The following is a 16471-nucleotide window of genomic DNA, read 5'->3' as shown; positions in this document are numbered from 1 at the left end:
GGGACTCGACGTCCAGGTAGTGAACACCTGTTCCAAGCAACGAAAACTGAAGCTACTGGAACTACATTTGAAATGAAATGTAGGGTTGACGCGGTTTCACCGCATGATGGCAGCCAAAGCCCTATAGGAAAACATGCGTGGCTCAATGCTGCCTCCTGTTGGCACATTACTTGCGTTGACTCTAATTTGATTGAATAAATATGAATGAATAAAATACGACGGAAAATCGTTGGATAAAAAAAACAACAACTAATTAAATCGTCAAAACATAAAAAAAAGGCTAGATCACAAAAAGTAATCCATGTTTTTGTCTCCCTCATATATACAGGGTGACACACACACAAAACAGGATTTTTTTTTTTTACCAATCCAGTTAAAACCAAGCATAATGGAAGAAAAATATTTTGATCACAGTAACTGAAACCTTAATAAAGTGCCTACGGCAGGTTAAAATAGGCTGAAATAGCATTATTACGTGAATTAGAATCATATTTTGAGTAGGGGTGTCAAACGATTAAAAATTTTAATTGAGTTAATTACAGCTTAAAAATTAATTAATCGTAATGAATCGCAATTAATCGACAATTCAAACCGTCTATAAAATATGCTATATTTTTCTGTAAATTATTGTTGGAATGGAAAGATAAGACACAAGATGGATATATCCATTCAACATACGGTACATAAGTACTGTATTTCTTTATTATTACAATAAATCAACAAGATGGCATTACCATTATTAACATTCTGTTAAAGCGATCCATGGATAGAAAGACTTGTAGTTCTTAAAAGATAACTGTTAGTACAAGTTATAGAAATTTTATATTAAAACCCCTCTTCATGTTTTTGTTTTAATAAAATTTGTAAAATTTTCAATCAAAAAATAAACTAGTAGCCCGCCATTGTTGATGTCAGTAATTACTTACACAATGTTCATGGATGCTGAAGCCTATAAAATCAGTCGCACCCAAGCGCCAGCAGAGGGAGCCAAAACTCCGAAAAACACAAGTACACATTTCACTGTGCTGTCATTGTAATCTCTTTGAGCAGGGTATTTGTGCGTTAATTGTGTCAAATATTTTAACGTTATTAATTTTAAAAAATAATTAACGCCCGTTAACTCGATAATTTTGACAGCCCTAATTTTGAGACGATTCGACTAAATACAACAATTTGGCAAAGCGAAGATGACGAGAATGAGATGTCTAATCTGCCGTTTAGCCACGCCTACCATTATAGGGCTCAAGGGTCCCCAACAGGAGGATGACGTCGGCAGGGTCATGGTTTCATCTGATTTAGAATTCAGCCCATTGAGGAGGAATTATTCAGAACGAGGAAAATGCGACGAAGAGAGCCGCAAAATGTCATTGTTTCAGTCTCTCTATTCCAATATTTTTACAGGATATTCTTTTTATCGAAGTATTTTTCCCCAATTACTATATAAATGGTATGGTCATGACAAATAACAGTCTATAATATATGAAATAATATAATAATAATATATATATATATATATATATATATATATAATAATAAATTAATATTAAAAATTCAGTACTCAGTACGACATGGCGAAATTACTCCATATTGGTCAAAACTGTCCACTTCTTGCACCTCCCAAACTATATTTTACGCCATCAGAGTTATTTAGGCTTTTATCACTTCTCTGCCCCGGCTGTGGAGAGTGTGAAAAAACCAGGAGGCGTGACTGCTAGCTGACCGCTTTTTTGAAGCGAAAAATCACACAAAACTACACAGGATCAGCAAGCTGCCCAGCGGCGAGCTAGTTACAGCTCGTCTGACTCTTTCTCCTGCTGCGGGCAGGAGAGCCGGGGGAAGAAGCTGGACAAACCGGCCGACGTCGGAGGAACGTGAAGCTGCCACATGGTCAACACGAATATGGCATAAAATAATGCTTTACTACACGGCGAAGACGTAAACAGTTAGAGAGTGGCGTCCAGTTGTTGTGGAGCTAACATGGCAGGATGTGTCTAAGGAGAACTTTTTCAGTTGAAGTTAGAGAAGTCAACATTGCTGTCCAGTCCAGTGGCCTGTACTACGAACGGAGTTCAACCTCCTTAGAAGTAATCCTGCTTACCAGCGGGTAACCGGAGTTGACAAAACCTGCTTACCTAGTTTGTGGTCAATTGGTGCTACGAGGCTGATTATGAGGTTGATTAGTCGAGCCTGTGTCAACCCAATCAGAGTTACTGCGCGTTCACATACAAGGGGGCGGAGACCAGAGTCAAACACTACTTGTGACGATGACACGGGCACCTTACTTCACGGAGGAGGAATGTGCGATAATCATGCAGTTATGAGGAATTAAAATCCACCCTCACCGCGAAATTAAACACCGCTTCAGCGAGTAGAGCGCGACTGGTCTCTTGGCAGCGAATTACAGATCGTGTGAATGCATCAATATGCCAGTTTACTTATGTCCATGAAAAGAAATAAAGCCTGCTGTCAGGACAATCAAATAAGATTTGCTACGTTAACTGTAAGAAATAATTTATCGTATGTGCATCACCACATGAAGCAGGATGGTTGTATGTTTAGTCCCATTGACTGTATGAGTATGTATGTCCTTTGAACATCTTCAGAGTAGAGGTTAGATCGGGCCTAAAAAAATCCAGCCCGGCCCGGCCCGGCCCGAGCCTGATCAATTGACTTGATTTGATGGCCTGAGCCCAAACCCCACCCCCCCGCAATTTTATGTTATATTTGTGAGGACTCAGGAGAAGAAAGAAATGCGGGGATGCGATGCGTGGTTGCGTTTTGTGTAATCACATTTGTGACGATGCCTGTGTTAATAATAACAAATTAAAGCCTGTCTTTTGTAACGAATTCTCACAGTCAAACAAGACTGTAAGATGCATATTCAATAAACATTTATATCTTTTATATTTGTGTGCCAAGTTTTCTCAATGTTTAAATAGTCTACATATTTTTATGATCGTTATAAATGGATTTATGCAACGAAATAACGCTGGAAAAGTTTGTTAAATATATTTCTCGTATGAGAGCAAAGCGCCACATTTGTTCACTGTACATTCAGCGAAGCAGACACAGGTTTCTGTTTAGCATCTTCAACAATCAATTTGAAGCCTTTCCATACCCTACTCTTACCACTTTCCGAATCGCACAGCATAAAGTGTTCTTATTATTACTCAGATATTCAGTATCGCCGATGGAATACATATATTGTCCACTAGCGAAATAGCGGATGGACAGGCACACATTCTACTCGATTGTGAAGGCTTAACTTCGGCGGGTTACATTAGAGACGTCCGCCTCGATCAGCTGGCACAGGTAACGAATTCCCTCACCTGAAAATCCATATGGTGGTCTCTAAATACTCGTGCCCTCCAAAGAGAGCCCCTCACAATCCGCGTGCCAATGTCGTATCGGTTGTCCAGGTATGCTGTCATTGTCAAGAGGACACGTCCTCGGAAGAGTGCTGTTTAAATAGAGCGTGGTTTATCAGAAACCTGGGATTAAGCAAGATCTAACTCTGAGACGACCAGGTTTGACATGTGGCGTATGTTGCCATGGCAACATTCCCCGGTTTCAACATATCCATCTTTCGTAGTCCCGGTTAGCCGGGAAGTTAGGCTGCGCGTGATGAAGTTACTCTCGAAGTTACCCTGCTTCGTAGTAAAGGCCACAGTCATGTGAATTTGCTGATTAACTAAATATTTAGATTCACCCTTTTCCAGATTTACATTTAAATTTAGTATTTATATTTAGGATTTATATTAAAGATTTACATTTAAGATATATATTTAAGATTTACATTTAAGATATATAATTGAGATTTGTGTTTAACATTTGGATTTAAGATTTAATATTTATATTTAAGATTTAGATTAAGGATATAAATTTAAGAATTACATTTAAGATATATATTTAAGTTTTAGATATATATATATATATATATATATATATTTAAGATTTACATTTAAAATTTTAATTAAATATTTAGTTGGGGATTTAAACATCTATGTCTAATACTTATTATTTGAAAATAAATATTTAAATTACTAAATAATATTGTAAATGTGCAAAAAAAAAAAAAAAAAAAAGTGTACAAATTTTTCACCTTACATTTTAAACACTGTGTGGCGCTAAATGTGAGAACATGTCGCAATTTTCAGCATGTGCTGCTTTACAAACCGCGCCCCAGATACTAAATTGGCCCGCAAAAATGTAATCTCGATATACAGCATATTAATATTATATATATATTTTTTGTTTGTTTTGTGTGAAAAAATAAAAAGATTTAATATTACTTCGTATAGCGGTAATGTACAGTAGTAGTAGTAATAGACAAATAAACGACTTTTTAAATATTAATTGCGAAGTGTCAATGAATGTTTCCCTAAGGCAGTACTTCTCAAATAGTGGGGCGCGCCCCCCTGGGGGGGCGCAGAGCGATGCCAGGGGGGGCGCGTGTGACCTCGGGGAACATGCTTTTTTTTTTTTTTTTCTGCCGTACTGGAATAAAGTGTACTTGCGCATCCACTCAGTGGGTGGCAGTGGCGCTCTCATTTTCAGAGTGCGTGCAGTATTTTTGAACCAAGGAAGAGCACTCATCACACAGAAAACAAATATGAAGGGCAGTGCGCCGCCGCCGTTTTCGAAAGCCGTTTTCCGACCGGACTCACTCACGCAGCGACCCACTGTCTTGTCCGGTTCTCACGCCGCCGCCCGATAAGTGCCATTTTCGGCTTGGGATCGTAACGACGACCGCCCTCACCTACGGTTCTACCTCGGCCGCCGAGAATGCGCTTTGTTCGTGCCGTTTGCCTTTTAGCTTTGACTTTTAATACTGTGGGTGATGAGGAAAGACTGTTTACTGTGTCTAAAAATAATTATAGCGGACCGCCAGAAGTCAAATCAATTAAGACGCCACTTAAAGACATTCGACCCCAATCTCATTGATAAGCCGCTTGATTGTTTTTCAGCGAAAACGTGCCGAATATTGCCAACAATCGTCCTGCTTTGTCAGTGTTATATCAGTAAACCAGTGAGCATTGTTAGCATGCTCATTGCAATAGGACTCCACACCATTGCAAAGGAGGTAATACTGAGTGTGAGCAGCAAAAATAAAAACTGTCCTTCTGTCCTGTCCAAGGACACTCTTTTTTTCCTTTATTCATTTTTGTTTTTTTGGTCAAATTTTTTGGCATATTGTCCTCATGAGTGAATGTTTCTAATCATTTTTAATTTGTTATTATTTACTGATTTTATTACATTTTATTTTTCTGTATCAAATGGTCAAAAATGTACCTTGAGTGTATTTTTACAGTTTGAATGTGACTTTTTTTTTTTTTTAAATTCAGGCAAATTGATGCACGTCGTCTTCTCTGTTACAAACAAAACAATGTTAATAAAGTTATACTTTATTATAAGTTGATCTATGTTACTTTTTTTCTTTATTAGAAAAAAAAGGACACAATATTAGGCAGATGCGTATTTATAATAGTAATTTTAAAGACAAATAATACTATTTACAGTGGCGGCAGAGAGTTTGGGGGGGCGCGAAACATTTACGTCTTGCTTGGGGGGGCGTAGCAGAAAATAATTGAGAAGCACTGCCCTAAGGAGAGAAGTCTCAATAGATTGTCCTTAGAAATGTGTTACTACTCTCTTGCCCACAGTGAGGCGACAAATATCTATTTTTGAGTCAGAACTGACGACTACGACTAGTATAAATACTAGAACATTGACGTTAATCAAACATGACGAATAAACCGCACGCTTTGCTGTATTTAGGCATGTAATTATTACAAAATTTACCGAATTAACTACAGAATGAAATTTTTTATTATTTATTTTTTTAGATACATAAATCAGGACAATCTTCGGACTCATTCCATGCTCCAAGTAACAAAATAGCAACAATTAAACTCTGCAATTTTAGGCAACAAGAGAAATAAAATAAAATAAGGCTCATGTGGACAGAGCTTTTGTCTTTACCTAAAAAAGGCATTTTCAGTTCATACCCAGTGGGATTTTGTCAGAATGTGTTTTTAGTCTTATTTGGGGTTTTCTATCATGTATGTAACTATATCAGTGCTTGATAATTGTTTTGTAAACACGAGTTAGCAGTATGAGTCGGCGAATAAATAAAAAAAACTACCCAGTGTTTACGGTAGGGTACGTTCTGTTTTTCTTTCCTGTCTGAGTTCAAAGGCTTCGTTCAATTCTACCAGCACTTCATAGACAAGATGTTTTCCCATGTCTTCTGACCTTCATAGTCAGACTCCAAGAGCTGGGGTGGAAAGTTTTATCTTATCTGAGCTTGAGGACTATTTTTATTTGACTTTTTTTGTGCTGAAACACTTTCAAAAGGATCCAGAAACTTTCAGAAACCCCCCTTTTCCTCTCCCGCTTCCTCTTTTCCTGTTTGTCTTCTGGTATCTTCAGCTTTCTCACAATTCTTGTTCCTCCAGTACAGTACTCAATGAGCATTGATCAACTGTACTGAGAGGTTAGGAACAGAAAGGATCAAGCATTGACAATATGCGTCATTTGTGTGTAAAAACATGGTTACAAACAGTGCTTATCCTGATGAACTGTCTTTGCTGGACACAGGAAGTATTATCGTCCAATCAATACACTTAAGAATGACTCAAGGTTTCCCTTTTGTCCAACACAATAAATTCCACCTAATTACGGGATGCTGCTGCCTAGACCTGTGCCACTCCGGGAAAGTCTGAAGTCCTGGCATATGACGGCCAGCCTGTACACGTTCAAAATGACTACTAGAAAGTTCTTGATGGCAAAGAAGACCAGCATCTGGTGGAAGACGTCGAAGTAGGTCATGACAGTGAGGCGCACCATCAGGAAGGGCCCGTCCTGTATAAACAAGGCCTCCACAATACTCCAAATGTCAGTGCTGTGTTTGGTCAGGAGGGACGCCTCATGTACATCCTGGTTGTCTACTGAATCTGATTTGGAGTTCACCACTGTTGGAAACAAGCAGGAAAGGTACTTAAATAATAATGAACGCATCTGATGTTAAATGCATACAATAGTGCATTGAGATAGAAGTTAATTTGACTATATGTTTGTAATTTAAACCTATTTCAAATCTTTTCCCTTTGAAATATATTTGATGCCATCAATCCCCTCCACCCCAAATACAAATGTAACATGTTTTCTACATGAAATGTAGTACTCTATAATATTGTTCTTTTGAAAAACGAACAGTTTAACAGCATTGAAAAAATGAACAGTTCTATTGAGTTCATTTTGTCTACACTTATACAGTTAACTGACCTGTTTCGGCGACTACTTTCGCCTTCATTACCGTGTCACTGGTGTTGGTGTGACGAGTCTATATCAGCTGATGGATGAAGGCTCAGGCGAGTCACGCCCTCTGCTGACCATTCACTCCTCCAGGATGCTGGTCCAGGTACTAGGGGGCATGTAAGCCCCCTCGTCCCTTTTGATGGTCCGCGGGCATCACTTGTGGATTTCAGTGGCCTCCCTAATCCAGCGCTGATGTTTGTTTTCTTTGGTGCGAATGACTCTGGCCTGGGTTCATATTTTCTTGTAACAAAGCTCCTTCATGTTTCCCCGATGTTTGATATATTGCATGATTTGCATGGAATTTCATATGGAGTTGATTTGTGGTTGGATTTTGTCCTTTGGATGGACCAATATCTGTTAGAGTTTTGTCTGTGGTTTGACAGGTGTGTTTATGTTGCATTTTCTAATGGCTCTCTGGATACGTTCCGAAATGAACACAAGAAGGAGTGTGAGAAGGAGACAGCAACAAGACAAACAAGAGGAATAAAAGAACAAGCACGACAGGAACACCACAAGTCAGCCATCACCGATCACTGCAAAAGAGAAAACCATATTATGGACTGGGCAAAGGCCAGTCATCCGCACCGAAGAAAACAAACATCAGAGCTGGATTAGGGAGGCAATTGAAATCTGCAAGCAGGGCCCAAGGACAATCAACAGGGACGAGGAGGCTTTCATGCTCTCGACTCACCTGTCAGATTTGACAGGCAAGGCAGGCCTTCTTCCATCAGCTGATAAAGACGCGTCACACCAACACCAGTGACACTCTGATGAAGGCGGAAGTAGTCGCCGAAACATGTCAGGTAAATTAAGCAACCTAAAACAATTGTTTGTGATAAAAGAAAAAAAAAATGACTAAAAAAAAAAAAAATATATATATTTTTTGCCATATTATTTGTTTCATTTCACTGGACGTTGTGCCCCTTCTTGATTGTAAAAACCACTTAAGCAAGCACAAGCAGCCTGTTTGAATAAACTAAACCAAACTCAAAATCATATTATTTGCTGTACATCTAAAGGGGAAGCACTGAAGGATGTTTATGAACATGTTGCACGCATATGACATTTTCCATGTTTACAACCTATACAAACACACTACACAAGACCACACTCTGAAGAACACAAGATAAACACAACTCAGTGAGAAACACAGTCGACCACTATTGACGGTTTCATTTAAGTACTCTAAAAGCATCGTGAATTTGTGATGGTAAATATTTGGATCAAAGCTCACTTGAACAATATTAAATAGATTCTCTCAATCGGGATCATCATAAAGATGTTGAACTTTGTCTTTCTAGTTTTGTTTGTTTTTCTCCTGAGGAGTAATTTACATTTTTACTGCGGGATTCTGTCATTATCGTGGTTTCTGCTTTGTGAACAATAATTCAAAATTAATAACTGAATAATACTTGAAGTTTTTCCTTTTCTTTTATCGTAACGAGTATGTAGCCAAACAACCAATGAAAATGTTTTATGCGCCACATTTGGTTTCCATTTACTGCCTGAATTTGTATTCAAAGACCAGAAAGTGACTGTTCTGGTGAAGCAAGTGTTGACAATCTTGGATTATAATTGTAAAGTACAGATGATGGGCAATAAAGATGCAGTTTCAGTAAATCTAATTGTTTAACTCTTTCAGTGCCAGTGATGGTGCTAGACGTCCAATGATATGGCTGTTTTCATCCTTTGACTGTGAATTTAAATTAGTTTATCAGTAATAGATGTCCAATCTATTTGAACTGGGAATGTTCATTCGCTGTCACACCTCCCACTTCAAATGAATTGGGCGTCATTTGCAGCCAATGAGTTAAATGGGTGGCTGATGTACACTCCATCAGACATCAGCAAAACCGTAACCCATTTATAATTCTTGAATCAGAAGACAAAGAGACAAATTCAGCACTGGTTCTGAACATTTTCCTGTCCCAAAGAAAAAGCTGCTCTTATGTCATCAGCAGTGGGGGCGGTGACCACAGGCCCATGCTGAATGTAGTGCTGCAACGATGAATCGATTATCTTAAATAATTTGCGAAGCAAAAAAGCTTTGAATCAAATTTTGCTGCTTTGAGTATTCGTTTAATTGGAGTGGCATTGTAATTGTTTGTTTTGTAAGTGTTTGTATTTATTTTTATTAATAAGGATGGATACACTGCCCTCTTGTGGTAACAGTGAATACAACATAACTAATTTAGCATGGCTGAATCCAGCTGCTCCCTGTTAAGACCAACATAAGGTAAGTTTTTGTTTGAGCTAATATTTTTTTATGCATTCTTAATTTAGTTTTTTGGTATATTTACCAGTTTTTTGTTGGAATATGTGTTTGAACGATTTGTTGAGAGTATTGTTAAAAAAAAAAAAAAGTTCGCATTTTATAGCATTTAAGCTAGCAATCGTTCTCTTGTTGCACTTAGATCCTCATTTATTAATTTTTTTATACCGTTTGAAGTAAAGATGCACCGATACCGATACTAGTATCGGCAGGGGGCGCCGATCCGGCCAAAATGGTGGTATCGGTATCGGCGAGTACCAACAAAGACGGCGCCGATACCATTTACCGGTCCATTATTATAACATTTGACCGCAGCCTTTTTTTTTTCTCCTGGCGCTCACTACACTTTGTCTCTGTGCTGTGTGATGACACGTGAACAACAAACAGCTATCGCTATTGGCCTGCTCCAGACCAATGAGAACGGGCCAATAGCCACTTCTGACCAATGACATGGCCGACATGGCGACATGGCCGACATGGCGGCATGGCGGCGGTCGGGAAATATTTCAAAATAGAAATCCCGTCAATTAAAATCAATGGCTGCATGCAAGATTTGCGGCCTGAAAGTTTCGAGATGTGGAGTTAAATCGGCCAGTTTCAATACCTCGAACCTGATAAAACATTTGAAGACGAAACGCGAACGAACACAACGAGTTTGAGCCTGCAAGAGCAGGACTGCTATCCAGAGGAAGCAGGGCGCTGGACCGGAGCAACTATCTCTGGTCAGTTCACTTCGTCTACTTTACTTTTACTGTCTTTTAATGAAAGAAATGCCACAGTAATTTGGGAAGTGTTTCCAAAGTAGGGTTGCCACCTTTCAAAAACAGAAATAAGGGACCCACCCCCTCCCGAAAAAACGAGGCTAATAGAGAGACGGGATGCTGTGGTCAATTATTATTACTTATAATTGTGAGCGTCCGCAAATGCGGAAACAAGGTTGGACCTCGAAGCAGACAACAAGCGGGGGATAGGTACAAGGGTTTAATGATTGCAAACAAAAAATAACACGCGATCGCGGGATAGTAGAAATAACAAAAGGAGTCCGTGACAGCAGGTCGACGGAGCTCAATACTAAAAACTCGAAGATTAACTAAGACGATAGGCAGCGAGCCAAAAAGCCAAAATAAAAACACTCAAATACCTGCACAGGGTAGAGGTTACAAACGAGTGCAGCACACTAACAGAAAAAACCCAATGCAGGGGCGTAACAAGCAAATGTGTGAGACTATAGTGCGAGATGTCAAATGGCGATCAGCAAAGCAAATATCTCGGCAGCCTCCTCTGAGCTCACCCGTGCTTAAATGCTGCGTTGATAAGCCCGCATTGGATTCAGGTGCGACGTCAGGAACGCCCTCACTAACAGCCCAGCAACAAAACACAATCTAACCAGCAGCAGAATGTGACAATAATTTCATGAAAGTTGCACTGTTTGGCCTTTGAGAGGTTTAAAAAAAGTTTACTCAGTTCATTCAGAGTTTATTATTATGAACTTATTTTTACTTTCTTACTGTTGGGCTAGTATTATACTTTGTACTAGTCTTTTTCCTATTTTGCAAAGGTAAGCGCAGCCTGACAAAGCCTTGATAGCAATGATTTCACATCCAATTATGTAGCTCTTTGGGGGGGGAATTATATATATATATAATCGGGGTGGTATCGGTATGGTATCGGCCGATACCGCGCAGCCAGGTATCGGTATCGGGGCCAAAAAATGGTATCGGTGCAACACTAGTTTGAAGTAGGGTTGTTCCGATCGTGTTTTTTGGCTCCCGATCCGATCCCGATCGTTTTAGTTTGAGTATCTGCCGATCCGATTGCTTTTTTTTTTGCTCGAGATTCAATTCCAATCATTCCCGATAATTTTTCCCGATCATATACATTTTGGCAATGCATTAAGAAAAAAATGAATAAAACTCGGACGAATATATATACATTCAACATACAGTACATAAGTACTGTATTTGTTTATTATGACAATAAATCCTCAAGATGGCATTTACATCGTTAACATTCTTTCTGTGAGAGGGATCCACGGATAGAAAGACTTGTAATTATTAAAGGATAAATGTGACCTTGTATATTGTGACTAAATATTGCCATCTAGTGTATTTGTTGAGCTTTCAGTAAATGATACTGTAGCCATTTAACTTCTGCCCAAATACATGATGGGAAGTGCAACCATGACTGTGCGTAGTGGTACCAATTGATATATCTTCTCTGCGTTGGGAAATATAATAGGGTGTTAAGAAAAAGATCAACTACTACCTTTCTTTCCCACATTGCTTCCCACGATATTTCTAATTGTTGAGAGAGGGATTGTAAGGCTTTCGCCAATTAACAAAAAATTTCAAAGGCTGCCAAAATTCTCTCTATTCATTTAACGTTGCCTTTTAACTCTATGTATACGTAAAACGGTGCCATTATAAATTGAACGCGACAATGCGTGAGTGGGTAGTGCAGCGCATGCATTAATTGCGTTAAATATTTAAAAGTTATTACTGCCGTTAACACGATAAATTTGATAGCCCTAGTTTAAGCCAAAACTAAAGACTCTGGATGAGTGTAAGACATTTTGTCTGTAACGTTAAATACAATTAGAAAACGATTTAATTAAAAAATAGGCCTATACTGTATATATATTAAAAAAAGGCATGTCCGATATTTTTTTGCCGATTCCAATACTTTGAAAATGACGTGATCGGACCCGATCCCGATCGATCGGGACATCTCTAGTTTGAAGGTTAGCTCAGGTATTTTATTTTTAATCAAATGAAAGTGCAATACTGCAGTTTGAAGAAAGACTCAGAAATTTTATTTTGTATTTGCATTTAATGCAATCTTAGCAAGCCTTTGTTTTAAATCTCCTAAAATTAATTCTGCAACACATTAAATGTTCCTAATCCAATATCCTTGATTATTCAAACTAACTAGTTGATAGATTCATTGACCACTAAAATAATTGATAGCTGCAGCCTTAATTGAATGCAAACATTCAATTGCCATTTTATGGCACGGAGTCAACAAACTGATCACGTGCCACCTTGTAAACAGACGCACATACGGTGACATATGGATGTTACTGTATACTGGTGACCTCATGGCTTGGATAAGTTTTGGTTTGGCTGCCAACCCAACTCCTGTTTGTAGATGCACTCGTTGACTCAAACTGAGGACTGGCACCAGCTCAATGCGAAAGGGGTGTAATTATCTGCTTTAGTATTATTTGTAATTTTTCTTTACTCACCTGCCAAATGTAGAGGAAATTGCAGCATGCTCCATGTCCATACGGCCAAGATTATATACACCAACTGAGGACTGTTCTCTCTGCAAAGCACAAAAATACAGCTAGAATTATTTCTTTTGTTATGCTTAATGTAGGTATTTACAGTTGACCCCACACTGAATTGATGAAGGGGAGAAACACCAGAGCTTGTGATAAAAAACACCCACTTGACATCTGACAGTGTCTCGCTCGTGAATTCGAGGATATCCGCTGCAGTGCCCACGAAGATCAAAAGTAGCTGAGAGAGCTCGTCTTTGGTGACGCCGCCACCCAGGGGCAAGAGCCACTTTCCCACAATGAGGAGGATGAGCAAGATCTGATGAAGAGCGAGGATCCAGTCATTGGAACACAAAGCCTGGTTGATGTTCTGGAAAACCAAGATAGGAGCAAAAAAGTTGGTTCTTGATACATGGACATCTGGATGTGTTTACACTTGGCTTGCACTGTTGTAGCATGCAGCTAACTGGGTTCATGCGCTGTTACAAGACTCTGCTGGATGTTATTGAAGCCTACCCCCACCCTAAATTTGAAAAGGGACCAAGCATATGTTTTCTTTTTGGGGAACAAAGCTTAAAGAGGTGTATCTTTGACTCGTGGGATAAATGAGTGTAGGTGTAATCTTACAATTGTATGAATATCCAGTCTACCTACAATGGTCCAAAAGTGAATAGTAGATTTTATAATCTGTGCTAATAAAGGAGTAGTCTACCATCTGAATGCTATGTTTTCTATGTGGAGAGCCCAGGGATCAATTATAAGACCAATCTACTGTATTATCTTTACACAGACGGGTGTATACTGTATGCACATTCTTTTCTCATTGATTTAGACATTTTCTGGTTTAGTACAACAACTCTTATTTTGATTCAAAATGGCGTGTTTAAAAGCATGCTCTGTTTCATAAAATTTCCATAAACTGGGTTTCTGTATACTAGAGTCTTAACTGCACCATTCAACTTTTCCTGACATTTCCCAGCAGATTCAGGCCAGTATTCCTGAGAAGGCTCTTTGTCCCACCTCCTTCAACGGTCACTTCTGCCTGAGACTTTGAGACGTCTAGTGCTGCATGCATTACGTCAACACTCGCATCTTTGTGCAATGTTCCTACAGTGTTTATTCTCCCTACACTGTGAATCCAATTTGTCTGAGCTTCTAAACCTAAAGCGGCCTGAGATCTCATGTCAAGTCAGTGATGGTGTAATTAGGAATAAATCTAGCAGGTTTTTTTTCTTCTTGACCCAGGACCGATGATGTGTCAATGGGTTGTTGAGTGACTGCGTTGTCTGACACAAAGTTGGGGGTGGCAGTAGCTCAGTCAGAAAGGGCTTGGCTCTTGGGACTTAGCTTTGGCATCAAAAGGCGCCTGGTTATGCACTCTCAATAAGGCCATCATTGTGGTTTTATGAGAAAACAGCCTTGAATTTCTTGAAATTTAACTTCTACAGCTTGGTAGCATACACCCGTCTTTTCATCTCAGGAAATGGACCTTGAACTTCAAAGAGTGAACCCTTTTCCTACACGTTTCTAACTTGTTAAACGCACTCCATTTTACCTGAAACTGTTAGAAAAAGATTCAAGGAAACAATATGAATCAGGGAGCTTGCCACTGACATGTTACCTTTTGCTATGCTATATCTCTGAGTCAAAGTCCTTGCAAGTTTAGAGCAATATTTTACTCATTTAAAATGATGAAGAAGTTTACTATTACTGTTTTAGAGCCGTATGGCTTGTATAGTAGGGATGGGAATCGAAATCCGATTCCAATTCGGAACCGGTTCCGAGTGTTTCGAGGCCTCGACATCACAATGAAAAAGCCTTAACGATCCCTTTAACGATTCCTAAAGACGCGTATTGCGTCGTGACGTGTCTTGTTGTCCAGATGCGTCAAACTAGCATGGCGCCAAGAACCACTCGCTCCAAAGTTTGACTACACCTCACCAGGAAAGAGTGTGAAAATGAAAGGTTACGACGGGTAAGCATGAGCATTGCAGCCATAAACATAACAATGACAGCAAGTAGGTTCAAACGCTCGAAAGTGTGTCTTCACTTCACGAGGAAAAATTACAACAAAGCGACTTGCAGTCATTGCAAGGTGGAAATAACTGCATCGGGAGGGAATACGACTGCGCAGTCCTCAAAGAGAGGCTAAGGCTCAGTCCTGGCTATACAGCTAGCTAAACTCCCAAATAGGGATGGGAATTGATAGGATTTTTACGATTCCGATTCCATTATCGATATTGCTTAACGATTCGATTCTTTATCGATTCTCTTATCGATTCTAATTTGGGGAAAAAGAAGAGCAAACGTTTTGATTGCCATCGAGTTTGTTTAATCAGAAGTCACAACCTTACAAACTCACAGCAAGGTCAAAAGAGGCCCAAAGCCTCAGTATTAACTGTGGCAATAAGTGGCAAATGCACAAGAATGTGTAACATTTTACTGAAACACTTTTCTAATAGAAATAAAAAATATTGGTATATATTGGTATATAGGTCGTTGGTCTGCCGTTAGCAATATGTGTTAAACTTGCAGAGGTCCCCAAACTTTTTCCAGTGAGGGCCACATAACTTTTCCCTTCTCTGATGAGGGGCCGGGGTCAGTTTGTAACAGAAAAAGTGTGACGATTGCAGGAGTGCCTAAATGTAAAAAAAATATTGTTTTTCAGAAAGCCGCAATCAAATAACCCTTTCTGGATATTTCACGGAACAAAAGTAAATAAAATGAAAATAATAATATAATATAATAATTAGGGCTGTCAAACGATTAAAATTTTTAATCGAGTTAATTACATCTTAAAAATTAATTAATCGTAATTAATCGCAATTAATCGCAATTCAAACCATCTATAAAATATGCCATATTTTTCTGTAAATTATATATATATTCTGTAAAATAATTTGTTGGAATGGAAAGATAAGACACAAGATGGAAATATACATTTAACATATGGTACATAAGGACTGTAGTGGGCATTTCACTCTACTGTCATTTAAATCTGTCTATGCTGTCCTCACTCCAAAGCGTCTACTTTTTCCAAAGCTAGACAGCTAGTGAACGACGCATTAATAATCAGACTTCTTCCTTTTTCATCTGATTTATTAATAAAATGGCCTCAAACCATTGTCCTCTTTAGACCGTAGTGAAACTACAAAAAAAAAGTACACAAGCATTGCATTAGCAACAACGTTAGCTTAGCACGCTATACAGGTTCACTAAACATAAACAAAAAGTGTCTCATACAAAAAATATAACATTTCGCTTACTAACATAATATGTACATTCTTTACAACAACCATACTTACGGACAAATCTTGTCCAAGGATCATATAAGCACAACATTACAACGTAGGCGTCAGCCCGAGACGTTGTGCAGCCATATTGAACTGGCAAGAAAGCAATAAACCATGTCGCAAAGCGACCACAAGAGTTCGCTGTTAGACAGCACAAAAAACCTTGCTGTAAAACTTACCAAAAGGCAGAATACTGTCTGAGCGGGACATGTGCGTTAATTGCGTCAAATATTCTAACGTGATTAATTTAAAAAATTAATTACCGCGCGTTAACGCGATAATTTTGACAGTCCTAATAATAATAAT

At 38.8% G+C, this 16471-nt stretch overlaps 1 protein-coding gene across 1 annotated transcript in view; it reads right to left on the bottom strand.

The window, feature by feature from the left end:
• Window positions 1-5600: 5600 nt before the first annotated feature.
• LOC130923448 (transmembrane protein 26-like) overlaps window positions 5601-16471 on the bottom strand; it is a 34611-nt gene continuing 23740 nt past the window's right edge. The window contains exons 4-6 of the mRNA XM_057849169.1: window positions 13043-13242; window positions 12837-12916; window positions 5601-6974 (exon numbers count right to left, since the gene is read on the bottom strand). Of these exons, the coding sequence (XP_057705152.1) occupies window positions 6679-6974; window positions 12837-12916; window positions 13043-13242 (576 nt within the window). The 3' untranslated portion in view covers window positions 5601-6678. The remainder of the gene's footprint in view (window positions 6975-12836; window positions 12917-13042; window positions 13243-16471) is intronic.

This window comes from Corythoichthys intestinalis, chromosome 10, assembly GCF_030265065.1.
Source record: "Corythoichthys intestinalis isolate RoL2023-P3 chromosome 10, ASM3026506v1, whole genome shotgun sequence".
Taxonomy (NCBI): Eukaryota; Metazoa; Chordata; class Actinopteri; order Syngnathiformes; family Syngnathidae; genus Corythoichthys; species Corythoichthys intestinalis.
This window is presented reverse-complemented; position numbering and strand designations above follow the sequence as displayed.